Here is a 27,904-nt window from a genome sequence, read left to right as displayed (position 1 = left end):
TGTTTTGTTTTTTACTGTTGGTAGAATTTATGTCAAATATATGATCCTCATCTATCTGTAACCAATAGATTTCTGTTTCGAAAATAGCCTGACCGATATCTGTTTATCACACACGTATCAGTATCAGCAAATATGTCAGCTGATAACAAGAAGTAGTAGCAACATTTTCTCCATCAGTGCGCACTTCACAGTATACTCCAACTGTATAATGTCCCACTTAATACATACTGTATAATTATCACAATTATCTTAACTCGCCAAATGTAAAAGATTCTCATTAAATGCTTTGATACTAAGTGTTTGTGTGTTAAAAAAACAAGTATCAGCCAATGTGTCATCATCTGATTTTTCATTTTTATTGTTATTTTTTTAACACATACTTTGTGTCGCTATCTTTTGGTACAACTGACCTACCAGGTAGGAAATCAAAATTACTATTAGCAGATAACAGTTACTTAGCCGGATCGAGATGACTAAGACAAAGAAAAAACCACAGTGGTGCCCTGATGTGATGAAATATTTTTATTTTTTTTTTTAAAAAAGGAAGAATTTACTGTCAAGTTTCCAAAAATAAAGTCATCTTAATGAGTCCCTTAAGAGCAGTTCCCTGGACAACTTCTGCATCCCTGGAGGTCCAAGGATCAGCACCTTGGAGTGTCACCCTCAGCACGCCATAATAAATTATGTTTTAAAGGTTTGTTGTTTTTAAATGGTTAAAACACTTTATTGTGCCATACAGGAAAGCACAGAAATAATACTGAGACTAAAAACCTGCATACTTTTTTCCTTTCAGCAACACAAGTTCAACACAAGCTGAGGAAATGGGTGCACAGAAGATATACATGTATATGAACACTTGTACAGCACATTGATTGTGGAAAGTCTCAAGCATTGCTAAACTTGTATTATGATACTGACCAGACAGAAGGACAATATTTGTCCTGCAAATTGCAAATTTAAAAATAATTCAGGGTAATAAATGAAGATAATGATGGAGATCAACTGTTTGATTCTGACAGCAAACTGGCTGTTTAAAACTTAAATTTATTTAATTGTACAGTAGAATTTCACAAATATTTACAAAACATTTACACATTACAACTGATGTCTTCAAAGTTAAGCATGAAAAATCTTAATGGCACACTGTAGAAAAGCATTTATAAATGTCCAATTTAAGAGTTTGACTTAAAAAAGTACCACAAAGCTCTCCACAACAAATCATGTCCATGTAACATAATGTTTTTGGATGGTGCAGATATTCGTCTTCAGAGGCAGTGTTTAATCCAGTGTGCCTACAGAAAAAATAAAAGTAAAGAAATAGAAATTCGTACAAGCTGTGCATAAAAAAATGTGTTCAATAAGGCATAAAATACATGCACATACATCTGCATGTGCAGTTGCAGTGTACACCTTTAGTATTCTTCTGTTATACATTGGCGAGATTTATTCAATCATGTACTGAATAACTATAATATAACTATATTCACATAAACAGGCATAAAAAGAGCTTAAGACTTTTAACGTCCCAGCATGACTTACCTTCAAGAAATGCAAATTCATCTATGGCCTCTATTGCGTTATCTGTAGAAGCAATAAAAAAAAAAGATGAGTGAAAGAACAGTCAAAACTGACCTTTTAGGTTTCTATACAGTTGTGTTATTAAGCACAGCACACATGTTCACCTGTATCAACACCCAAGTGAACATGTGAGCCAAAACCAATTTGATCAGTTCTACAAAAATCAGCAGCATATCCACTTTATGGAGAAACAATTTATATTTTCATACAGTCCAAGTTGTCGCACCTGACCTGAGTCCATCAGCTGAACAACAATAACTCTGTAAACCCATTTCAAATCCCGCTGACTCTGTATGTAACCGCAAACTGCATTCAGCATTGCTTAATAGCACTTACCCAAGTCTTTTCTTTGCAAAGTTTTCCTCTTCCCTTGCTGAGCATACACCAGGGCATCTTTGGCAATCATCTCAACAAACAACTCCTGCAATAAAAAAAAAATGTATTAATATTCTGTCATTTAAAACTAATACAAATTCACAAACAAGCCTATTAAAACTATTTCCCCATCTACATTAATATGGACCTGAAAGAAATTGGGCCTTTCAATTTTAATTTTAAAGTTTTGATTAAGCTCATATACTGTGTGGTCCATTTAATGACCACTGTATAAGATAAACTGATCCTATATCTGATAGTAAAATCGATTATATTATTAATTATTGTACACAAACCACGTGGCATTATGTATTTGAAGGACAACGTGGACAAAGTGGGTTTGATCCCTCGCTGGAGTCTTGAGGAAGCTTTACTAAACAAAACATTGATGACATACTACTGAGAAGAATCAGATACACATCATATTAACTGCTTTCAATAGCAAAGTATCGCATTGTAGAAGTGGATGGAGCGAGCAAAACTATTTCATGCTTTTTTCTTTACCGTGGCCTTAGCGATGATGAACACAGACTCCTGGCTGGCTAATGACACGTCCGGGTCGGTCTTCATGAGCGCCTTGATGCGGGCCAGCGGGAGTTTGGACAGCCGGCTGTGGGTCACGGTAGCAGCGGGGCCTGTCTGCTGCGGGCTGCTCTCCTCCTCCGCCTCGGCCCCGCGGTTTTCCTCCTCGCTCCCACACCGGTCGGGGTCGTGTTCCGTGGGGTTTACTGGTGTAGCCACCGTGGCTGCCATTCTCCGTGTTCTTTTTACGCAAACGTAAAATATATTTAATCTAAAAAAAAATACACACAAATCGCTACAGTTTTCTAGCTACATTTCACAGATAACAACAACATCAGCAGCAGCTCGCCAGCATGTGCTTCCGGTCTTTCAGTGAAAGGCATGCTCTGATTCGCCAGCAAGGCACACCCGAGGTCCCGCCTTTTCCTCTCCCGCCAACTAAACTTTGACAGCGATTGGGCAGATTGCAAACTCGTTTTTTGCTATTGGCTAGACTTAAACACCAATTAAAGCAAGTTTCCTTGGGCGACAGGTGTCAAAATGTTGGCGATCACGTCCCTCTGGTTGGCTACGTAGTTATTGATATTTTTATTTATTTAGAAAATGATTGAATGAAAGAGGAATGAATCATCTTCAAGTCAACTGGGTATATTTTTTTTATCAATTTCACACACAAAAAATAACATGGATAAAATCCAGCTGCACTCACTTTCTTAAATGTTTTTGGCCACTTGGAGGCAGCAGAAACAAGCTAAACTCCCTACTGCCGTGTAACGGGAAACCCTTAGGAAGCGGGTGCTGATGTATTTAGCTGATGTGCAACAAGGTTCATTAGAAGTCATGTTTCTGGTCACACTAGGAAGTTAAGTCCATTATTGACGCCACTTTTAACTATATTTTGGCCTCTACAGTCTCCTGAGGGAAATGCCAAACCTAATGCTAATGCCAAATGTTCACTTTGTTAAACAGCTTGTTACTGATTTACTTTATACTTCATTTTTATACGTGTGATTTTTTTAAAAGTTTATGTACATTATGCTACAGTGTGACTGTTATCAACACGGTTTTAGTGTTGAAAGAACAACGATAACAACAGATTCAAGTCAAACGATGCAATCAGTAAGATGCCAAACATTTTAGAAACATATCAAGTAATTGTTAGACTTAGACTTTTTCTTTGACATAATTAACTTACTGGACACATGAGACTAGCAACTAATTAACTGTAGTCAATGAAAACAATTGTCCAATAACAAATAATCAAAATGAGGTGTGATTAGTTTGTTCTTTAAAAGTGTGTATGTGGCACTTCCGTGCTTTTGGTCTATGTCAGATAACGCAATTAGCAGTCTACTAATACAGTGCGTTAATAGGATTGTGAGGGGTGATTTAGTCTGCTGATGCTTCATTCAGTTCAGTCACAGTCAGGTGTTAAAGCCCGAGGGACAAACATGAAGGACCCACAGCTCCCAGGTAAATATATCAGCTTTATATCCTTAGCAACATATATTTAGATATTTATGTCTCTGCAGATTTAAATACAAGATTTACTATTTATTTTCTAGTTTATGAGCTTCGAGTCATGAATAAATTCTTTTGCTTGTGTTTGTCCACCAGTATGGCAGATGCTTTGTTTCTCCAGCTCTTTAGTTCATCTATAAGATGATGAAGGATTATTTTAAAGCATCTATTAATGACTTTCTAACGTTCATAAATGCAGCCTTGGTAGCTTATTGGAAATTGAAAAATTAATTTTAGAAATTGTTTATGGTTAATGGATGTTACTCCATTGCTGTCAAATGAAAAGGATAAACAGCAGCTTGAGTTATGTTTCATGAGCTGGCAAAACCCAACTTCTTCCTTTTAACTGCTTCTAACCTATCTGTAAGGGATTAGTAAAAAATTTAGACATTTCATTTTATTATTACTCGAAATCAGTACAGTCAATCCAAACTTAAGTCTTATGAATCTTTTACTAAGAGTGTGTTAGTGTTATTATTTTTAGTCTGTTGAATGGCTGCTAATCAAATCCTAAAACCAAGTAAGAATTGACTGCAAGACTCATTTTATTCATTTCAAATCGCCTAGACCCACTAATACTGTATCTAAAAGCAGAGAGTAATCCTGGCCAAATTCAAATTGACTAGACCCACTAATACTGTATCTAAAAGCAGAGAGTAATCCTGGCCAAATTCAAATTGACTAGACCCACTAATACTGTATCTAAAAGCAGCGAGTAATCCTGGCCACTCTGGCCAGAGCTCAGCCTACCTAGGCTAAATTTAACCCACAATGACTAGGAGGAGGTACTGTATTATTACACTGTAGATTTACAAATGTTTAATGTCAGTTATCACTGTTATGGACCAGTGGCTACTTTATGGAACTCAGTAAATCATTCTTCATGTGCACTGTCATTTAGCGAGATTGTATTTGCTTCACTATACACCCACACAGAGCTCAAGATCAGGTCAGATGAATGATCTGACATCTGACCCTAATGCTCATGGCTCTTTGGGCAAAACTGAAACCTCAATAAACAGTATCCTGTGAAAACAAAAGAAAGTTTGTGTAAGTCTTGCATAAAACGGAAGTCAAAGTACTGTCCTGTTTGGCAGAAAAGGAATACTTTGGCATGTTTCTAAAAGAAATGTGCTGAGACTTGAGGACTGTATGTACTGTGAAGTGGACTTGTGTTTCCAGAACAGGAAAGGTTGACATATCCTGCTTTTGTCCATCATTAAAAATGAAAACAAACACATTGAACATTTCAGAAAGTCCAAACAATGACAGTACAAAGGTGTAAGAAAAGGAGAGTTCCCCTTGCATCAGGAGAACATCTCATTCAAGCAATGTATGTCAAAAGATATAACATAAGTAAGTGTTCATATTTGCAAATTAACTTTAAATCTACATAGTCAGTTATTATTTGTCTCTATTTTTTAAATTAGGCACAAACTGAGCTGCAGGATAGGGTTGTTGTGAAAGAGACCAGACGTTTTACCACATATAGGACAAAGACAGTTAACATGGAGGTCAGTCTCATTAGCAACACTCTACACATAGAACAGTCACGCTAATTTGCACACTGACCTCTGTAAGACTTCAATGACCAACTCTAAAAATAGCTTAAGAAGGTATCCAGCTAATATTTTCTTCAACAAAAGTAATGTTTGAAGTACATTTATCCTAATTTTACTCACATTTTTTTACTAGCCTCGGTAAAGAAAGCCACTCCTTTCAAATTCTTTCTTGTTGCTTAAAAGTTTTTTAAATTTCTTTCTAAGCCATCAAAACGCACCTGTGGCCAAAGCAGAAAGCGGGCAAAAAATCCAAAGATGAGGCTCCAAAGATGGAGAAGACAACCAAACGCCTGACCTCTGCTGCCATAAGTGCCATCCCACTGCTGACCGGAGCAGAGAGAATGAGACAGACACCGTTTGAGAGGCTCGTCTATGACATGGCTCACAGCGAGAAGATTGTCAACGAGCTGATGCTCGGCAGGAGAGTTAGCTTCTATGAGCTGCGTGGAGAGATCGGCCAGGGAAATTTCTCTACAGTCAAACTGGGCATCCACGCCTTGACGAAAGGTTAGGAATCATGAGTTATCAGTGTGGTTTTATCCCATTCATTCATTCATTCATTCATTCATTCATTCATTCATTCATTCGTCCTCACTCAACTTCAAATAACAAACTATACATGATTTGAACGCACACCAGAGCATAATAGTTTCTTTTTCGGTTAGAGAAATACATGCAAAACGCCAAAATATATAAAAAATGGGCAAAAAAAAAAAAAAATACGGTACTAATCCATTTGTGCATATCTTACTTACTTATATCACTTATCTTACTAATGTCCTTTCGGAAGAGACCAGGATCAGGACTGTGGTTCAACAACAGCAACAATTTTATTTCAGGTTTGTTTATCAGGCTTGTGCACAAAACAGGGTTTTGCGTGTTAATTAATGCTCAGATCTTTTATCCAACATGAATAGCACTCCTTCCTGTCCAGTCTGGCCAGCCACACTTTATCCTTTTCTGTTAATAATATTAGGAGTTTGTGAGTAATGTCAACTGATGCCCTGAGTATGTTTTCCTGATCACCACAGATCTTCCTTGACCCCTGTAGTGCATTTATTTTCTGTTGAAAATTACACTTGTGTATATGTGTATGCAGGTTGAGCTGTTGGGGGTTCTTGGTTCTTTGCCACATTTTAGTCATGCCTTAAAATAATGCTGGAACAAACTTATAAATTAAATCATATGCCAAAAACACATTCCTTCAGCCTTTTCCTCATCTGCACAACGGCATTCTTCTCCCTGTTTTCTCATGGGTTTAAATCTCTTAAGTATGCGTCTGTCCTCATTCTTACCTTTCACCTTGTTAGATCCTCTATAAATCCATCACTGACTTAAAAGCCTCCATTCCTCTTCTGTCTCAGAGAGAGTAGCTGTTAAAATTATGGACAAGATGCGCCTGGATAAGAGGAGCCAGCCAATGACCTCCTCAGAGATCAGCTGCATGGAGAAGTTGTGCCATCCCAACATTGTGCGACTTTATGAGGTATTTGAGACCAGCAGAAAGCTGTACCTGATGATGGAATATGGCAGTGGTGGAGACCTGTTCTCCCGAATCACCACCAGGGGGAAGCTGAATGACCTGGAAACCAAGCTGGTCTTTGCGCAAGTCATCTCCGCTGTGAAATACATGGTCAGTTAATCACAGACCACACAACACATTGCTCAGTCTGTTTCACGCGTGTGGAGGTCTGAGATATTCATGATTCATATGATAAGTGAGGCAAAACTAAATAAGGGCTGTTTTCACCATATTAATCTGAAGTGGAATTTTTGTCTTTTCTCATAGAGGCCACTTGAGAGTTGACAGGAAATGAGGGGAGATAACAGTTTAAACAGGGAATATTGTGATTATACAGTCAGCACATTAAACCTCCAGGCCATCAAAATGATCCATAACTAAGGAATTTAGATTAAAAAAATACTTTACAGCACAAATAAGAAACAGTTGTTGTCTCTGTCTTAATAATGATAATAAACAGTGGTGGAAAAAGTACAAAAAAATCCTTTATCTCAAACTTGTGCTTACATGCATAACCTGAGCAAATGTATTACCTGCCTATTACCTGCCACCACTGATTATGATGTTACTAAATTATTGACAAAATTATATTTGTGTACATACATAAAAGTCATTTTTGTTAGCGCTCTTTTTCCCTAAAAGTAAAAGTAAAAGGTCCAAACAGAATGCCTACTGAGATTTTTACCCATTTTTTGTGATATTTCAGCACGACAACAACATCGTCCACAGAGACCTTAAGGCAGAAAATATCTTCTACACCACCAGCTACTGCATCAAAGTTGGAGATTTTGGCTTCAGCACAGAGAGCGGCCCTAATGAGCTCCTCACCAACTTCTGTGGCTCACCACCGTATGCTGCTCCTGAACTGTTTAAGGACAAAGGTTACATCGGACGCTATTCAGACACCTGGGCTTTAGGTATCCTCTTGTACTTCATGGTGACGGCCACTATGCCCTTTTATGGGGACAACCTGGGGAGGCTGAAGCGTTGCATCCTTCAGGGGGCCTACAGCATCCCTGCATATGTTCCCGCTGCCTGCCAGCTGGTCATTAAGGGCATGCTGCGGCCTGTGCCTGCTGATCGCACCTCTCTCACACAGATTACAAACAGTGCTTGGCTAACGGGGGTTGAGTACCCTCGTCCATACGTCTTATTGCCCCTGTCCCCGGCCCACTTTGCCCAGGCCAACCAGGCTTTGTGTGTGGAGGAGCAGGAGGTGAAAGGGTTGCTGTCAGATCTGGGTATTGTGACAGTGCATTTCCAGAACAATCCCTGCTTAGACTGTAGGAGCCCTCTGACGGGAACCTACCGGATCCTTCTCCATCGGGTCCAGAAGAGGAGATCAGTGGAGGCCGTAGGATATTCAGTGCTTCATCCTGGTGAGTATGGGAGTCCAACGGATTGGTCTGTAGCATCTGTGGGTAAACAGACTCCTTCCACTGTCTGTGTTGTTCTGTAATGAGAAACAACTGGACAGGCTTTAGTTGTGGCTGCACTTCATCACATACTTGTGGACTTTTGCTCGTTGACACTCACTTCAGGGCCCTTCAGCTGTGAGGTGTCATGTTACATGTTGAGAGGTTTTCAGTTTGTGTTGTGCAATACTGGACCAAAGTGGTAGACACGTGGAGGTTCTTCTGTCCCATAGCATAAGTCAGTTATAGTTTACAGACTAGGGTACCTCTCTTAGGCAACAAGATGTAGCTCTCTGTTCAGATTACGTCACCAACCACAAGCTTACTGACGCATAACATTCATCAATCACTCGATGGCTATCAGCATCATCCAATCCCTCTTAGTACATAAATCTGTTGAACTAATCCCAGGTCACAGGTAATCCTAACAAGGGAGACACTGAGAACATGCTTGGTTCAACAAAAATAAAACCTGAGGCCATGGAAGAAAAATAAAGTTCTGATGCCTAAAATGCCTTTAATGTAGACATTTATTTAAAATGTTTGTAAATATTGGGTACATTTTCAGTTTTTTATGTTTTGCACAATTCTAACCTCATTTTGTTAATGTACTAATGTGTGCTTATGTCTTAAGACAATATTTTCATAAATGCTTGCATGAATACTGGCCTGAACTACAGCCCTGTATTTCCTAGTTATAGCAATAGGTGAATCCAAATTCTTTAACTGAAATAAAAAATATTTCAAACAATGATTTTGAACTGTTTCTTCTTCCATGCCCTCATTTTGCCTTCCCGCAGGAGGTGTTATTAAAGGATCCAGCTGTGAGTTTAACTGTTTATAAAGAGATTTCTTCTGGGATGTTGAAATGATTCCTTTCCTAAAGTTTGAAGAAAAAAAAGAGACTCGATTTGCAGGAACTGATTTTAGGGCCAAGAGCTTACGGTAAAAGAGTTGATGAGGAAATATGATGCATTTGTTCATGTGGGACCTCTAGATCGTTATGAAATACTCAAATACAGATTATTTTCACACAATGACATTTAATTTCATTCAGTGATGTCAAACCCCTGCAGTTCTGCTCCACCTCTCACCTGTACATTCCCCTCCGGGGGGATGACAGTCTTCGGCAGACAGACATTACTCTTTGTCCTTTATCGTCACCTTGCAATTTGCTGTGCACCTGCTAAGATACTGATCAGCGATTGCCGCTGTGATAAGCAGAATATTTTGCAATAAAGTAGTCAACGCCTAGCCTGCAGCTTATTCACACAGATATGTGTACACATTGTTTAGACAGGAGCAGCCACACACACACAGATTATTCTCACTATCAGTGCCAAGGAGGAGTCTTGACTTGCTGATCTTCTGGGGGCTGTGCTCTTGCTCAATATCACTTGTGTGATAACTCCTGTCTCCTGATGAGGAATACTTTTACAAGTGAATAATGTTCATTGTTACTGCGAAAAGAAAATGAAACAACCGATAACAGCCCTGCATGTCACCAGCTTCTGTTTCAACACCAAAAGGGAACTGAGGAAAAATGAGTTGTATTATACCATATTTTAAAATCTTTGATTCAAACCAGACAATGAGCTCATTGATTTTAACACCACTCAGAAGTTTCTATTTGTCTTGAAGGAATCACTTTTTAATATGTTAAATCTGTGTGTTTATTGTCTCTTGACAACTCATGTGAAAGATATTAAAAATCATTCTCACGGTATAATTATTCAACCCAATGTTCTTTTAGTCATTCACTGCCCAATTAAAACTGAAGATCGATGTGTGAAATTAAGTTCAAAATCTACTATTTCCTCTTCCGCTTTCATATTTATATAAACTATGTTCTTTATCTTCACCTTTCTTTACCCCCTGGGATTATCATGAAGAGCCAACATATCAGTCCCAAAAGGATGTCAGCATTTGTTTGTAATTGCATTTGGCAGTGAAAGAGCAGCTAATGGAAACATGGCTGAGGTGGTTGCGAAAGAGTAACCGCTGCCTTATATGGACAAATGCATTTTTAACTGAGTGAGACCACATGTGAGTGACAGGCTGTTTTAAAGGCAACCACAAAGGAATCAGAGGTCTCATACAATGGATTACAGTAAACAGTACATGTTCATACTTTTGTACCTTCACTGGTAAGGGAGCTTCTGGTCCCTGCTTCTTCAGTCCAAGCACCAGTGGATAAATTATGCTGCGGAGAGTTTCACTTTTACCCAAAATCATTTAGATGATTAAGATAAATGTGTTGATTTGAACTTTGGTCATTTATCTACATTTATCAACGCATTAACAGGTGCTTATTATTCTTGCAATCAGTAACTGTGATGTTAATGATGTGTGATGTTCCAGATACGGGCAAGATAAAATGTATTCAAATGAGGAGCAATGGGAGCAAGATCTAACTTGTCTCAGCTCCTAATTATTCTCTATCAAACTGCAAATGTTCATCAGTTTTTTTTCCACATCAAGTGAAAGAAAGAAGTCATAAAACAACTTTCTGTGAATGAGCAGAGGTTTGAAGGTAAGAAACTGCTTCAGGGCTTCAGTCAACGGCTGCTGTTTACGGTCTTTTACACAATAACTGGGTCATTATTTTCGCACCAGTGATCTGAATCAAAAGCACGGGGTCTCACATGAGAGACTCTGTGAACTGATTAGATCTTTGTTAATGCTTCGTGGTGGGAAAAACAAGAGCAACTGTAGCTTTGCACCTATTGTTTTCTATAACAGTACAGATTTTTCTTTTGTACCATGTCTACTCTAAACCTGAGCTTGCCCCAAGTTTGCCACCCAAAGATTATTCTAATGCTAAAGCATGTCTTTATTGTTAGAGTAATCAACAGCGCAACTGGGTAGTTTCGCATCCCTCCAGATGAAACCTGTTGATTCATCTGGAGGTTGAGTTTCTAAATTATTTGATGGGCATGGAGACTTTTGCACAACTTTTTTGTTGTTTTAGTTGTTATAGTGAAACTGAATAAGTTCTGAGGTCATAATTTCCATATCCTAACTTCAGTTCCAAATTCTGATGGTTAAAAATTGGGCAATGCTCTTACAAGACAGGTCTGGCTGTGTCATAAATACATCCTACATACACTATATTGCCAAAAGTATTCACTCACCCATTCAAATAATTGAATTCAAGTGTTCAAATCACTTCCATGGCCACAGGTGTATAAAATCAAACACCTAGGCATGCAAGCTGCTTCTACAAACATTTGTGAAAGAATGGGCCACTCTCAGGAGCTCAGTGAATTCCAGCGTGGTACTGTGATAGGATGCCATCTGTGCAACAAGTCCAGTCGTGAAATTTCCTCGCTACTAAATATTTCACAGTCAACTGTCAGTGGTATTATAACAAAGTGGAAGTGATTGGGAATGACAGCAACTCAGCCACGATGTGGTAGGCCTTGTAAAATGACAGAGCAGGGTCAGCATATGCTGAGGCGCATAATGCACAGAGGTCACCAACTTTTCTGCACAGTCAATCACTACAGAACTCCAAACTTCATGTGGCCTTCAGATTAGCTCAAGAACAGTGCGTAGAGAGCTTCATGGAATGGGTTCCCATGGCCGAGCAGCCGCATCCAAGCCATACATCATCAAGCGCAATGCAAGCGTCGGATGCAGTGGTGTAAAGCACGCCACCACTGGACTCTAGAGCAGTGGAGATGCGTTCTCTGGAGTGACAAATCACCCTTTTCCATCTGGCAATCTGATGGACGAGTCTGGGTTTGGCGGTTGCCAGGAGAATGGTACTTGTCTGAATACATTGTACCAAGTCTGAAGTTTGGTGGGGTTGTTTATCAGGAGCTGGGCTTGGCCCCTTAGCTCCAGTAAAAGGAACTCTGAATGCTGCAGTGTACCAAAAGATTTTGGACAATTCCAGTTCCGTGGGAACATGTTGGGGGTTACAAAGCAAGGTCCACTTTGGGGATGAATTAGAGCGAAGACTGCGAGCCAGGCTTTCTCGCCCACATCAGCGTCTGACCTCAGAAGAAGAATAGTCAAAAATTCCCATAAACACACTCCTAAACTTTGTGGAAAGCCTTCCCAGAAGAGTTGAAGCTGTTATAGCTGCAAAGGGTGGGCCGATGTCATATTAAACCCTATGGATTAAGAATGGGATGTCACTTAAGTTCATATGTTTGTAAAGGCAGATGAGCGAATACTTTTGGCAATATAGTGTACATCTTCTGAGCAGGGCTAAAATGCCCACTAAAAGCCAACAACTTGACCCACAATGCACTGTACTCTCTTTCTCTACATAGAAAGAGAGAAAGGTGGGATTACGTGTAACAAATGTCCCCAGCTGGATTGGAACCAAGGACATTGTGGTTTATACGGTACACCTCTTTCCCCTTAGGGCATCATGATGCCTTGAACTTGTTAAGTGACGTGTGAAGACATTTCACAATCCATCTCTTAAGTGAATGAAAGCTGTCGCTGAAAGATTTGAAGACTTAAGACACAGTCCCAGTTTCCTCTCCCTCTACACAAGGCTGGATTACCAACTGGGAAAAAAACAGGCAACTGCCAAAAGAACTGTGTCGAAACCTGATTCCAAAACGTATTATTTTCTTTTATATCGTGCTAATATGGTGCATTTTCTCTAAACATAGCTGTATCATCAAATCACGACATATATACAGAAAATCAGTAGAGGAATATGAGCTGTTTTTTGGGATCAGAATATAAAGAAGCTGCCATTGATAGTGTACCATGAAGGCAACAGGGGTCCAACAGCAATGTTTTTTTTCAGCTTTAATAAAACGAAGCTTGGTTTGCAATTTTTCAAACCAGTTTTAAAACAACAGTTAGTTAACCTTTGAATGTATTTTTTCCCCAGATCGAGTACCTTGAATTATTTTCCCACGCCACTTAATGTGCAAATATGAAGCACATTGTGAGTGGATCAAATCATGACCAGTACGGACAGGAAGAATGATTACAGCGAGCAGAACCTGTTTCACTGTACATACAGACAGACTTACCTGTGAGCAGACAGGTGACAAGAAGACAGGCTTGTAAGATTGTAAACATTAATCTGTCTTTGTTGGACTAAATGATGGACAGCTTTAACGGGCCTGGCAGATTTTGAACTTTCAAGTCAATCCTTTACCGTCAATCTCATGAAAACCAGCTCTGCAGCTGTCCTGAGAGCCAAGTTTTTAAGTGCTGTGTGACAGATCATCGGGTCTATTACTGGCTTAAGTTGTTGACAGCATATAACTCAGTGGGAGATTACTGGACTGAAGTTAATCCTGTTTAATTTGATGTTCAATGAAAATGTCATCAGGGAGGAACTGTGCAATCTCGCCTCCCAAAACAATGGGTTCATCAAATCAGGACAGTAGAGCTAGGTGAAAACCAGAGTCTTGTTTGCATTGCTTCTTTATTTGATATAGGAAGACACAAAGTACAATTATAAGGCTGATACAAAAATATGGAAATCTTTTGTATAAAATGACCTTCAGCTTATCCCCACAGTTGTTTTTACATACACATTGCACACACTTAGACACTCTGCAAATACATTTCAAAGCTGCCAAACAGTGGCTCATTACTAGCAGGTGCTACTTTTCACAGAGCAATGAACAATATCATAGTAATGGCTCATATAAATGAATTTTGCTATGCTGGCTATAACATTTAGCATATGTTGTGTTCTTATAGGAAGCTGTACATTTACATTCTCTGTCGGCAACAGGAAATACCAAAGCTACTGAAACATGATCTGTTGGGTTCTCGGTGATACATGATGCCTGACAGGGAGGTGAAACATCTGCTCTTCTCTCTTTTCCATCATTTTCCTCGTTCTGTCCTGGCTGTGGTCCACAGAGAGAAAAAGTTAATGATGAAGAATTTAAACACTGGTGCCCTCTGCAAGGCATTAAAGTGTTATTGGGAGATCATGTTGTGTAGCTTTTTACCTAATTTTGTGTCGCCATTTTTCTGTCCACAATCTGAACGAGCTGTTGGACCCACATCTCATGTGGATTGGCACAAACAGTCATCTGTTTTCGATGTGAAGGCTTCCTCTTCATCAGAAACCTGCACAAAGTAGGATTATTACCAAATGGTTCAGTTTCTTAAGTACCACTAGTAATCAAATGCCATATTACGGATATTTAAAGTTGCTGCTTCAAATAATTTGGATCAATCACTTTTCTAGTAAACAGTTTCTTTTTCTATTAATGGTTGCCAATTTATGGTACTAACAAAAATGTTTGCAAAAGGCCAAAAGTGGAGGACATAATATCTGTTACTCACACAACAGCTCTGATGTTGCAATCACCATCTGTTTCCTGAATCCGATAACTTTCAATGTTTCTCTTTGCTTTCGCCCTCATCTCGTTAACATAACCGAGGCAGCAGTTACCGTACGAGCCTGGAGAGAGAGAGAGAGAGAGAGAGAGAGATGAAGTTGCTGAGATTTAGGGGGAGATAAGCCGGCCATAAAATGTCCATGATGGGTAGACATTAAGCAACCTCTCAGTTTGTGCATTCTTGTAGGGTCCAAAGGGAAAATAATGCAGCTCAATTTTAATAGCAACAAGAGTCTGACTCTTTATTGATATGCCTATAAATATGAAGCTTATAAATGAAAAGTGCCATAGTGAGCACATTTGTTCATGAAGTTATCAAATGAAAATCTGTGTACTGTTATGTCAGTACTAACAGAAAACTCATAATCACAGGTCTCACAAATCACTATTAATTAAACCACATGCCGTGAAATTGCAGTTTTTGTATGAAAAACTCCACAAAAAGTTCATAACGGCTAAATGTCAAGATTTCAAACTGTGTCGCTTCCATAAAGAATAATTTGGTTATATGTACTTAATTTGTTACCAGTATCATCACTTGGGTCACTCAAAATCATTTTATGTAATCTGTATGATATAAAGCAGAACTGTTATATTTGGCTGGCACATTCTGCAACAGATTACACAGCAGGAGGACGTCGTTTCTGTGTCCAGCTATTGTCAGAGAGTCATCATCAGGCCTGTAGCTACAGTCTGATTCGGGGAACTGAGTCGTGTCCTCATTTTAGCAACCTGAGGAGGCATTTACAGCCACATATACTTTTTCTTACAGGCGCACAATTACATTTGATCACTTGTAGGTTAGTAGATGAACGATTCAGTATTTTACCAGCAGACTTATTTTCCTGACAGTATGCAGAGGGCTTTGAGGTTCACTTGGACTAACTCTTAAGTGAAAACTGTAAACACTATTGGCGACTTTATGTTTGATGTTGTTCGTTTGTTTGTTTGTTTTTTCTTTAATCTGCCGAGGTAGGGAGTACACCACAGGTGACCGAAACTCTAAAATCCTACCTACTGTAATTAGTTACTTGCCTAATTTGTAATTTGTAATTTATGTTACAGCAAATTAAGCAGCTGGGTATTGGTGTATCCCAAAAAAGAGAGAAAGTTTTCATCCCAAATTCACAGTCTGAAATTTCCCCATTTGTGCTGTATTTTCTGATGGGAGAATGTTGATGAAAATCACCTTTTTTTAACCTAACTTAATTAAACCTGCTATAACATTACCACTTCAAAGTGGTGTATAATAGCATGCCCAGTCAGATTACACTTTGGAATGAAATGCCTTGGTAAATGGTTTTGAGTGAAACAATTCCCCTTATTGAACGAAGGGATTTAGTTAAGATATAAAATGAATGTGGATTATGAAATGCAGCTGCAGCCACAATTCTTCCAAATGGTGTCAAAGTGAGCTGCCACATATTCTCCACAAATCATACACAGAAATGCCAGTTCAGCTACAATTATAGGTTCATATCTGTAGATTTTAACTTACAATGTAAAATACTTAAATAAACAGTAATCCACACACTACGATAAGCTAATGTAAACAAAAAAAAAGAAAAATGCTTGTGTGCAATCTGATATATTATAGTTCTGGTGTACAAAATGTGTTTGACTCACCTTGTGCAAGACTCAGGTACATGCAGGTGAGGAGCAGGAGAAAGAAAAGAGCTTGGAACTTCATGGTTGCTGTTGTCGTGTGGCTCGCTGCACAGAAACAGACAGATCAACTCAAAGAGCAGAGCAAAACAGAAAACTGGAGGCTTGGAGTCTTCAGCCCCACTCTGCCTTGTAAATCTTGGCTGTTGATGTAATATTTTCCATAACAAACCCCTTCATCTGCACTCTTGTGAAAGAAATAGGTTAAGTCTTTGACCCCCGATTAAACATGTAAAATTCCTCTTCTGGTTTCCAGCTGTGTGTAGCTGTTTCATCTCTGAGGTCTAAGTGTTGTTTTACAGAAACCAACACCTTTTGTGGTAAATTATGGCTGTACTCCCTATCCAAGCCTATTAAACTCCATACTTAACACAAAACAGCATGTTTTGCAAAAAACCTACTACAAAAGCATGAAGATAACATGAGGGGATTGTTTCAAAAGCATGCAGAGAAACGTACCTGCTCACATTCAGTGCTGCACAAGCTGTCTTGGGAGACAAAGCTTTTGTCTAGAGCAACTTGTGGTGGCTGTGCAGTTTTATGTGTACTCATGGAATTGGCCCTCCCCCAACATAAACTATATCCGTTATCACTCCACCTCTGCTAGTTTGACAACTGCTCAGTAGAAGTGTAATTTGATCACTGAACACTTTAGCATGGCTTGGAAAACAAACAAAAGTCGCTACCTCCCAAGTACTTGTGATGTAAGTATAACATGTTGATTTTACTTTTCCGGAAAAACACAAATTTCATCAACTCAGCGTCATCTATGACGAGTATTAACAATAGTGCTGGATGTGCAGTGAGGGTAAATGAGAATAATGTTGCAACTGAGACAGCAGGAAAGTCAAATAATAATGCAATACTTAAATGATACCATTAAAAACTTCTGGTCTTAATTTTCGACAATACTTCCCAAATTCTAGCAATTCTTTTGCACAAAGGCTAATCTAATCTGACAGCACTAAAGCTCTCCAGATGCATGCATGACACCCTGCCAAAATTGGTTCATAATGTGACTACTAAATATCATTTACATGTAATGAACAGAATCAGTGCAGGATTAGTTATCTCTCTACATCTGTGACCATTTTGGAGCCCAGTTGTTCTTCAAATAGGGTCTCTAAAAAATGTTGAATCTAGCACAATATGAACTTCCACACAGAGTCTGTGTCTATGGAAATTCCAGGTCATTTTCCTGCATATTTGTTCCCTGTGGGGCCGCTAAATGAATGTACTGAATATTCAAGATAAGATGAGATCAGATAAGGTAAAAAAAACCAAACAAAAAAAACAAAACCGAAATAAAGATACAGAGAAGGTGTAGAGGGGTGTCAGTAGGCCTGTATACTGGTTATGTATGATGAATGATGCTTTTTCAGCTTCATTTCAAGTTTAAATTACCTAACGACATATGCGGGTGATTGTGTATGAATGTGTGCAAATATGTAAGTATATTTGTGTTGGGATGGTCATGGTGGGATGGTGTTTGGGGCGTATGAGCCCTTCAACCTTGAAGAACCTTAATGAAACCACAGGAAGTCTTGTAAAAGATATCTAAAGTCATCTCCAAGTTGAGAAAGCTTGGAAATGTTAAAAGAACGATTTAGGAAAATATTCTCTTAAAGAAACTCAAGATCCTGCTCTTCAAAAAGTTTACTGGACTGACAGCTCTTCTTCATGCTTTCCAAATATCGCATGTGATGTTTCTTGGTCTGGCATGTGTTAGTAGTATCCCCTTCAATGCCTTGGTCTTGGGCATAATGAATTCAATATGAATCCCTTGGATTCATTATACAGTAGATGTTTAACCAGTTATCCCATGACAATTGCATGCATATTCTGAGTTTTCTGCACGTTTGTTTGTCATATGTGTTTGTTCATTTCTGTTTGCACAGTTGGCTGAGCAAGGCTGCAAATTAATCAGTGTGTCCCAGTCTATTATTTCCCTTGGTCATTTATTTTCAAGTTTATGTATGCTGGAATCAATCTATAAAAAACAATGTTTTTTACACATAAGAAATAGTAATTTAAAAGACTGTCTACTGCGTGCACTGTATAAAAAAATGTTCTGAAGAAAGAGATTTAATTGCTCCGTAAAGTCAATGATCACTTGACCTGATGATGTCTTTTTGAATCATAAAACCTGAGCACTGATCTTAATTACTCTTGATAATACTCTTGTCAAATATCAAATGTACTGCTGGTCTGTTTGCAAAATGTTGCAAATTAATGACATGTTAATAATAATTATTATTCCACTACAACAGCCTCCAGTCTTGTAGAAAGACTTTTGACACGAGGAACCTGGAACCTGGCTGCAAGGATTTCCTGCCATTCAGACACAAGACCATAACTGTGGTCCAACACTAATGTTGGCTGATAAAAGGTCTGGCTTGCAGTGGATTCCAGTAAATCCAAAAGGTACTGACCTGGATTTGCTGACAGGGGAATTACCAGAAAAGGGCCATTCAAAAGAAAAGAAAAGAAAAGAAAAGAAAAAAGAAAAGAACCCTTATACTCTTATTTTGTTCAATAGCATCACACAGAGATCAGTTAACTGATAATCTACTTAATCTACGTGTGATTACACAATAGCCCCGGTCATGTCAACACAACATTAAAATGCATGCACAGATACAAAAAATTTATTTATTCTTAAAATTCTTTCGGGTTAATTCAGACACTTTTGAGCTGGACATGTGTGTGTGCCTCTTAATGACTGCCACACACTAACCTGCTGCCACAAAGCTGAAATCAGAATGATCAGACTGTATAAAATATAGCTGTATGATTTTATATTAGGAGTTCCTTTCAGAGTTTTTCCCAAACCATAAAAACAGAGCCACAACAAATGATTACACAAAGGTATGCATTACTACCCAACTACATGTACACATAAACATACAGAGGAATGAGCAGTGATATGTACTTAAAGCATTTTTAGTAAAAGTATTCATCACGCAGAATGACCGTTTCCAATGTTATATCATTTTATATGTTATTAGATTTTGATTACTGATGCATTAATACTTCAGCAGCCTTTTAATATTGCAGCTATAGTTGGTTGAGTTGCAGATAATTCAAACCATAAACACTACTGGGTGGTTAAATTTACTGAATAAAATTGGTATATGTTCATTACAGATTTAATGTGCAAACTAGTAAAATAAATGAAGTGGAGTGAAAGTATTAAGTAGCATAAATATGCAAATAAATATGCAACTAAACTATTGGTTTAAAAAATTGTACTTCATTAAGTGTATTTAGTTACAACGTTTTACAGCTTTATACTTGCTTAAGAAAAAAATAGAAGTACTACGGCACCATCTAGCGGTCAAAGCTGGGACTGTAACAATTCAGAATCCATTCCATGGATCCAGTTGTGTCTTCCGGGTGTAGCCGGCTCCTCCACATCGTCCTGGGGATCCTGACCAGGATTTACAGAACAGTCAGTCGCTAACACCTCCGCGTGGGCGTGACCGACCGGCTTGCCTCCATAACAGCCACTAAGCAACCACCAAACCAGCAGGTCAGTCAGCACTGACTGCAAGTCATCCTGACTATATATTTTTATAGCCGACTGTTATCCAGCAGTTACAGTAGCAGTCGGTCACACAGTGAATACACTTGCTTGCTGTGACGTTTGACGTTTCGTGGCAGACACCGATTAGCAACTTGTTAGCTCCTTGGCGAAAGCCACATGGATCCTCAAAACACCAACATGAACACTGAGGCGAAGATGTTAAACCACGCCAAGACTCTCCGGCTGCACACCGGGAATTTGGTCAACCGAAGCCGCCTGAAAAAGAAGTGTCCGTCATCTCCCAGCGAAGAGGTGAGATAACGTACAGCCCGTTAACTTAAAACGACGGCGGTTTTCTGAGTTAACTGTCAGGGTTGCTGGTTTAAAAGTGTAGCTTATTAGCTTAGCCTGGGAGTTAACGTCAGGCTACTTTGCTTAATATGTAACTAGCTAACGACACCATTGTTGTTCGCTGGTAATAAGATAGATGTAGCCTTATATAAGCAGTCTATAAAGAGAGAAATAAGTTAATAATATTTTAAAACTATTTCAAATCGTTGAGGGCTGTAGTTTACAGGACTTAACCGGAGCTAAAGTGGAGCAACTAGCTTAAATGTTTGAGTCCGGTATCTCGTTTATGGGATGAGGCCATACAATATAACGTTAACCAGCTCATTGATCCAGCCTGAGGTGAGTAGTTTATGAATGATTGTTGTGAGCTGCTCACACAAAACAGAGTGTAAATGTCAACCTGGAAAGATCAGACAGGTGATCTTCGCTAAATCCCCTGCACTCAGGTGCTCCGCTGAAACAGTATTTGTTTTGAAAATGTACTCGAAATCTATTGGACTGCCAGTGTTTCAGTCAGAAATTAACTGCTGTAACTAAATGTTGCGTCACATTGGTTAATAGGTCTGAATTTGTGTATGAAAGTAGTTGTTATCGAGTTATTTAGTCTATGAATTGTCAGAAAATGGCCAACTAAATATCAATCACATTTTCTCAGAACCGGACGAGAAGAAGTTGAGCTTGTTTTGTAATGTGGTTAATATTTGGTTTAGCTGCAAGTCCTCACATTTGAAGTGAATATTTGCTGTGGTGTGTGATGCTTTGTTAATCGATTCTCAGAACAGGAGACATTGTACTTTCTACTAAACGATAAATCTGCCACTTTGTTTTCGCACAGCATTTATGTGAAGGTGTAGCTGAACCTGCAAGGGTTTGGTCCAAACTATTAACATAATGTGCTCTAGATACTACACCACTCACTGTTTTTAAGGTACGACATGTCACACGTAGTTTTCCTCTGAAGCATGGTTGAAATTGTGTTGTGTGTCCTACCTGTCCAAAGTTGCTTTTATAATTTGTGAATGTTGTGGTGAAGGGCAAAGGTTAAATAGCATTGAGATACAAGATACAGAAACTATGACTTGAGTTTGACTGAGATATTAGAGGGTTTATCAGGTATCAGATTTTGGCCTTATCACAAATACACACACACACACACACATATATATATACATATATATACACACACACAATGCAGAAAAGTGCTTTAGAAGGTCATTTCGAAGACTTTTTGTGGTTTCACCATTCCTTTTTCTCAGGAGTCTATTGTCATATTGAATAACTACCGTATTATCAATAATGTTCACAATAGCATTCAATTAGCATTCAAGTTGTAATTGTGATTTGGCCCCATTTTTTTTCATTTTCCAATATATCTGACTTGGCACTTAAACTAAATGCACATGGATGCCTCAGGTTCTTCTCCCTTTCATGTGACATGAATTCAGCAGCAGAGGCTCATTCATCTCATGTGGTGGAGGCCTCACACTCACACTCCTTCACACTCACATTCTTCACTCATCAGGCAGCAGCTGGCCTCCACATGCCATGTTTATCTGTTTGTAAATGGTTAAGATTAAAAATAAGATATGCTTCTGCACTTAAACTTGACTTGTCTCCTGTCCTTGTCCCACGCTCTGGAAGAGTTCATCTGGCTTCATTGTTTACAGTACACATGAGGCAGCATTTCACAGCTGTCCAGATGTTAATACGGAGTCTGCTGAGAATAAAAAGCTGTTCAGCTTCTGCTTTCAAATTTCATGAAAGTTTATTTAACTCTGTGTTTTTCCATTTTATGTTTCAGCTTCAAGACTGCATTCAAGCCACACTGAGCGATTGGTTTTCCACAGCAAAATCGTCAGCAAAGGTGGGGAGATGTTTACAGTTTTTGGGTTTTTTTATTTACAGCTTTCTTGTAATGATTTTGAGTTATGGTAGCACAGAAGTTGACACAATTCTGACTTTCCTATACCAGTTTTATGTGTTTTTATTTGGGAAATGAACTATATAATTTGCACTGATGGTCAGACCTACAGTATGTGAATGAGCTGCACAATAACGTGCTACTACCCTGTCGGCAGCAGGATCCCAGGGCTTGGCAAACTAAAATAACTCTAGTGATGGACATCAAAGGATGCCTCCAGGCTTACTGAAAAGAAGCTGTCATGATGAATGTTCATGCAGTGCTGGCTGCCAAAGGCGCCATTCCAAATGTGCATCTGTCTGTTGGCTTGGGGGTTGGGTGGGGGACACACAAACTTTGCTCTGGAGGGTTTGTTCATTAACTGAGACAGTTGTAGAATGTAGTAGTCCCTGCATAATATTCTACGCCAAACTAACATGTTCTGAAAAGACTGAAAGTGAGATTGAAAAGCCTGCAGGATCCAACGATTCCTGCAGAACATAAACTTGCTCTGGTTTGTTTATTTGATAAATATGCTTCAGCTTTTATCGCTGCGCTCACTGGGCTCACATGGAGATGGGGTTTGAAAGGGTAAAACTAAGGGGTCTAATAACTTGCAAATAGAAAGCTGGTTGTACACACCCTCTGCAGGGTCAAGAATGTGGATTTTTGAGTCATAGGCTGAGTTACTTTCTTAGGGCGTGTTTGTGAGTTTTTGTGACTTTTGTGAGTTTTGCAGTTAACACGTCCATCTCATAAAGCCTGATCTGTTTCACTGTTCATATCCTGTTGTGCACACTGTGTGTTTTTTTCATATATACAAATGTATTGACAATTGTACATACAAATCTCCTGTCTGAATAAACACAGTGACCTTTATGTGAATGTCACAACGGCAGTCTTACTTACAGTCTTACTAATAGTAACATTTTCCACATGGCAAGTTTGACTCCACATATCCTCTCTTGCACGTAAGAGCTGCAGCAGCACAATGTTAAATATGTGCAGAGGGGAAATAAATGCTTGCACTGTCATAAATGTATCAGTTGTTATCATTTCTTTTGCACAAAAATAAAATTGTTTGAAGAAACCACAAAACACTGTGAGTGAGTTGAGGAGATTCTTCTCATGACACATCAGTCTAAAAGGGAAAAGAAGTGATGATAATGATAACCACGAAAAAGGATGAGAGCAGTGCTTCCTCCTGATATTTTAATTTGCTTCTTGCTTGAATGAAACTGAAAATTTAAGGCCCAACTTGTTATTTTATGCTATTTTATGGGTGCTGTGGGACATAAGTCCCTGATCAGTTTTTATCTTACACAAGGACATGATGATGCAATAAGTACTTCTGCCAGTCATGTCACACTGTATCTCTGAGCAACAGGTGGCTTTAATGGCCTGAGATACGCAGCAGTCGCTGGGAAGATCAGGAAAGAAGAAAACTGCTTGCTAGTAAACATGGATGAAATATCCTCTTTGCAGATGTTTTACATGGAAGGAAACACATTTATCACCTTTCTTAGACTACTAGCATACTGGTTGTGCTTTTTGGCAAGACTGAATGTAAATATAACTTGTTTGTTTACAAGCAAACTCCACAAAGAGCTTTTAATTAAACAAACAAGGGACAAATAGGCTTTTCCCTTCATATCACAACTTTTTAACTCAAAGCTGCCTGTCCTGTAATGACTCAAAAGCCATCACTTTAACAGACAGATTAAGTCAGCAGGTATACACATTTCATGTCAAAAGAAGTGTCACAGTCTCTAAATGAAGTGATTTTCTTGCCATATAGGAATTTCCAGATACACTTGACTGCTCCATTCCCCAGGACACAGATGCTATCACACCTGAAGAAAGGGAGGAACTAAAGGTTTCAGGTCCGTACTGGTTTTTCTAATCTGCTAGACAAATATTAAATGTCATTTCTGTCAACTCTGTGCAAACATAGAAGAAGTTTGTTATCTGTTATCTGTTTTTTTGGGGGGGTAAATCAAAAATAAATTGATAAACAGTTAAAACAAGTAATCAAGGGTAGTGACTAAGTAATAAGTTGTAGCCATGATTTAGATGTACCAGATGGTACAAAACAACTGCTGGATGTGGGGAACGACATGTTTATCGCTGGGTTGTTTTTGCAGTCAAGCTGTTCCTGTGTGAGTCGGTTCAGTCCTCTATCAGAGATGCCGTGGAGATGGGTGAGCTTTAACTCTCCTCAGCAACATTTTTATGCACCATAGAAATTGCACACAATGGATGTGAATTTTCTGTTAATCAGCCTTGTTTGTCTCTCATACTTAGCCTGCCAGACGCTGGCAGTGTCCCAGCTCGACTCTGTTATCATAGCGCCACCTGGGCCCCTGGAGGGTGACAGCCAAACTTTGGCTCAGCTTCAGCCAGCCTGGGAGGAGCTAGAGGCTTTGGTTAGGAGCCAACGGATTGCAGCTATTGGCACCTCTGACCTGGACAAAGATCTGCTGGAACAGCTCTACAACTGGGCTCAGGTGAGCGGGAAAAATCACAAATATGGCAGCATTGCTTTGTGCAACTTGTCTAAGAGCAGAAGTATGAAGACAAAACATATAGAGCACAGATGTCTGGCAAGAAAGTCTGATTTGTCTGTTCTGTTCAAGTTCAGTTTTATATCACAGCTGTCTCAGTCAAGACCACAGGTCTAAACACGACATATAAAACTACTGCGGTTTAGAACAGATGTTTTAGACTGCAGGATTGTGGGTTTGCTGGAAGACAGCCAAAATTATAAAATAAGCCGGGGGCGACTTCAGAGCTAACATGGGGCTGACTCCGCACAGTGTCTGCCCAGTTTTAGAGGTAACAGAGATTCTGGCTTTTTTAACAACTGCAAGCAGGAAATGTGTTTTTCTGTCATGAGTTTTGGCACATGTACCAGTGACAGACCTGGCAGCTTTGAGTGCCATTTTTTATGTTGGACCAAATGAAGCCAATAATACCCTGTGTTATACCAGGTGAAGCCCAGCAGTAACCAGGTCAACCTGGCCTCCTGCTGTGTGATGCCTCCTGACCTGACAGCCTTCGCTAAGGAGTTCGACATCCAGCTGCTGACACACAACGATCCCAAAGGTGAAATGCAGTTTCTGTTATTTTTCTTTCAATTGGGTGGCTTTAGTTTCGGCTTGCAAAAGTTCAGGTGTTCTCAGTGCTCTGTCAGACATTAAAGGTTAACTTGTGATATTCTGTATTTTTCTTATTGTCAGGAAAAGACCAAAATCAACAATAAATTGATCCTGCTATGTTTGTGAAACATTTTTGAAGATATACCTTAAGTATAAATAAATGGACTGATTGCCACAGAGAAAGTAGGGAAGTACTGAGAAATCTTTTCATGGAATTTATATATAGTAAGAAAGTTATAGAAAACCACCTGCCTTGTTCTTTAAATGGACAATCTGTAGGATACAGACAGAACTTTGGTTTAAAACACTCAAAAAATGAACTAACATAATCCACAGAATGTGAAGAAACAACATTATATGTGGATGTCATTATACTGCGCTGCAGAAATTTCTAAAGAGGTTGGCCTGTTAACCAGCAGCCTTCGTCTTAAAATACCACTTTGTGCCTCTAGAGTTTCACAAGCTCTCTCAGTATTTAGCTTAATAAACAAAACAAACAAACTTGGAAAATCTCAACAAATGAAATATTCTTGCGCTTATTTTCCTCGCTGAACAGAAGAATACAACTTTACATCTCGTGAATTCAAGCTGCTCTCTTTTACTAAATAAGCTTAATTGCTGGTTAACTCATCGCAAAACACACTTTATTCCAGCAAATTATACAGTAAACAAAATAAAACTCACCAAAACCACCATTTGTCTTCTTGATTCTCTGCTGCATCACCTATCCACTGTCCCCATCTGCTGTCCTCATCTACGAATCACCACCACACTGTATCCTCTGCTGTCAAAATGACCTACTGGAGGTTCCAGTCTGGTGTCCAGCCGTGTGTACTGGGAGGCCTGGTCAAGTTGAGCCCTGTTTCCCGCAGTGATCCTGGGTTACAGTCCAGGCACCGTCCAGTTAGCTACAGGGCCACAAGCACTGGCTAACTGAGCTAATGGTAGCTATAGCTACAGTCTTGAAGTCTTAGTCTTACCTGAAGCTATAGCTACAGCCAAAGACACCCACAGAATACTGAGCAGCATTTGGCAGCTGATCTGGTCTTATGCTGTACCTGTGATGTTGTTTTTACATGACATCTCACTCCTTTCTTGGCCTCGTGTTTCCGTCCACAGAGCTGCTGTCAGCGGCCACCTTCCAGGAGGCGGTGCAGGAGGGAACGCAGGACCAGAACATTGCTGATTGGAGGCTGGAGTGGGTCCTGCGCTACTCCATTATTGTCAAGAGCAGGGGCATCATCAAGGCTAAGGGCTACCTCGTCAGTGCGAGAAAGGCAAGCCCCTAGCACACCCTACAAGTGAAGAAGACACATGGATGAAGCCATTTTCTTCCATTTTCATTCACACACAACATGCAAAGTAGCAGCTCTGAATAATGGATGGTGCCACTCACCATGAGTCTTGCATTCATTGTTTTATCTTAAACAGATTAAGTTAGCTTCTTTATCATCTATGATTTTTCCAGTTAAGCAGATGCAGGTATTTATTACCATCATCTCAGTGAGATCAAAAGTAGGAGATGAAAATGCAAGATCCACTTTGGGTCAGTTTTAAGTTTCACAGGTGGTGGGTCTTCAGTGATACGTACAATGACTGGTCAGCCTTTTATCAACACAAGAGAGTCTGCTCTAATGGAATGGAAAATGTCAGTTGCTAAACTTTTGATCCAAGAAGAAGGTCCCTTAACCTTGTTCTGACTTGAAGTGCCTCTCATCTTTTGCTCCCCTTGTCCTCATTCCTGCTTTTTCTCCACTTTGTCCATGTGAATTGAGCTTTAAATGTATCGGTCTGAGGGGAAACATTACGAATCAGTAAGGCAAAAAAAAAAAAAAAAAAACAGTAGAGAATTGTTTATATTGTCTTTGGTACAAAACGACTCCAAACATTCTTAAAGGGTAAAAATGGGATGGAAATTCTGAAGAAAATCTGGTTTTATTCTTGCAATTTGATTTTTTTCAGCTGTATATAAACACTCTTTGCATTCCTTAATTAAGTAAAATGATGCACTAATTAAATTGCAACCCATGAGATGTTTATTTTATGATGCTGATGAATTAGACTTTAACTGGTAAAGCAGTAAAATGTGAGTATTATATAACTTTATTTTATCAGTTTTTTTCTAACCACGCGCTGTTTTTGACATTTGATTGAAATGCTGATGAGATTAAATTCTAATGTGGAGAGTACAGTATTTTGAGATATTTTGACATGACTAGCAGGCTCACATATTGTATTGCTGTAGTAGTGCTGGAAAGCCTGCCAGGCCGATGTGAAGGCTTCTGAAGAAGAAGGTTCTTATTTAAGAATCATGGCTGATTTTCCCAGACAGGATCCAGTTACTCTCATGATGTACTGTTCTCATCTGATGTACTGTAAACATATTTAATATTGTCATATGGCTGTATATCATGAATTGGCTTTATTAAAATTATGAAGCAGATGTTTGCACTGTCATCCCTGGTGTA

At 39.1% G+C, this 27,904-nt stretch overlaps 4 protein-coding genes across 7 annotated transcripts; 2 read left to right on the top strand and 2 right to left on the bottom strand.

Moving 5' to 3' along the window:
* Positions 1 to 332: 332 nt before the first annotated feature.
* On the bottom strand, positions 333 to 2,859 carry pole4 (polymerase (DNA-directed), epsilon 4, accessory subunit). The gene is made up of 4 exons (XM_046392205.1): positions 2,458 to 2,859; positions 1,915 to 1,999; positions 1,540 to 1,581; positions 333 to 1,292 (listed from the first exon to the last, which is right to left on the bottom strand). The coding sequence occupies exons 1-4, from the start codon at positions 2,704 to 2,706 to the stop codon at positions 1,279 to 1,281; spliced, it is 390 nt and encodes a 129-aa protein (XP_046248161.1). The 5' UTR covers positions 2,707 to 2,859; the 3' UTR covers positions 333 to 1,278.
* A 157-nt stretch (positions 2,860 to 3,016) lies between these two features.
* Positions 3,017 to 9,249, top strand: LOC124060847 (serine/threonine-protein kinase NIM1). Of its 3 annotated transcripts, none has more exons than XM_046392202.1 (5): positions 3,017 to 3,038; positions 3,889 to 3,948; positions 5,763 to 6,065; positions 6,923 to 7,191; positions 7,787 to 9,249. In XM_046392202.1, exons 2-5 carry the CDS (start codon positions 3,927 to 3,929, stop codon positions 8,537 to 8,539), a joined length of 1,347 nt encoding a protein of 448 aa, XP_046248158.1. In that variant the 5' UTR covers positions 3,017 to 3,038; positions 3,889 to 3,926; the 3' UTR covers positions 8,540 to 9,249. The 3 variants fall into 3 exon arrangements, with proteins under 3 accessions (XP_046248158.1, XP_046248159.1, XP_046248157.1); XM_046392203.1 differs by lacking the exon at positions 3,017 to 3,038 and adding an exon at positions 5,427 to 5,510 and having other exon boundaries at positions 3,646 to 3,948; XM_046392201.1 differs by lacking the exon at positions 3,017 to 3,038 and having other exon boundaries at positions 3,646 to 3,948.
* A 4,634-nt stretch (positions 9,250 to 13,883) lies between these two features.
* Positions 13,884 to 17,068, bottom strand: ccl25b (chemokine (C-C motif) ligand 25b). Its single transcript, XM_046392204.1, has 5 exons — positions 16,969 to 17,068; positions 16,463 to 16,549; positions 14,781 to 14,898; positions 14,441 to 14,561; positions 13,884 to 14,335 (listed from the first exon to the last, which is right to left on the bottom strand). Exons 1-4 carry the CDS (start codon positions 17,051 to 17,053, stop codon positions 14,441 to 14,443), a joined length of 411 nt encoding a protein of 136 aa, XP_046248160.1. The 5' UTR covers positions 17,054 to 17,068; the 3' UTR covers positions 13,884 to 14,335.
* Positions 17,069 to 19,878: 2,810 nt separating this feature from the next.
* Positions 19,879 to 27,879, top strand: gclm (glutamate-cysteine ligase, modifier subunit). 2 transcript variants are annotated; one of them, XM_046392338.1, is made up of 7 exons: positions 19,879 to 20,339; positions 22,180 to 22,242; positions 24,077 to 24,161; positions 24,423 to 24,479; positions 24,583 to 24,785; positions 25,269 to 25,383; positions 26,556 to 27,879. In XM_046392338.1, the coding sequence occupies exons 1-7, from the start codon at positions 20,205 to 20,207 to the stop codon at positions 26,723 to 26,725; spliced, it is 828 nt and encodes a 275-aa protein (XP_046248294.1). In that variant the 5' UTR covers positions 19,879 to 20,204; the 3' UTR covers positions 26,726 to 27,879. The 2 variants fall into 2 exon arrangements, with proteins under 2 accessions (XP_046248294.1, XP_046248295.1); XM_046392339.1 differs by lacking the exon at positions 19,879 to 20,339 and adding an exon at positions 20,367 to 20,717.
* The last annotated feature ends 25 nt before the right edge of the window (positions 27,880 to 27,904 follow it).

This window comes from Scatophagus argus, chromosome 6, assembly GCF_020382885.2.
Source record: "Scatophagus argus isolate fScaArg1 chromosome 6, fScaArg1.pri, whole genome shotgun sequence".
NCBI lineage: Eukaryota > Metazoa > Chordata > Actinopteri > Scatophagidae > Scatophagus > Scatophagus argus.
The sequence above is the reverse complement of the archived record's forward strand: the minus strand, read 5'-3'. Positions and strand labels throughout refer to the sequence as shown.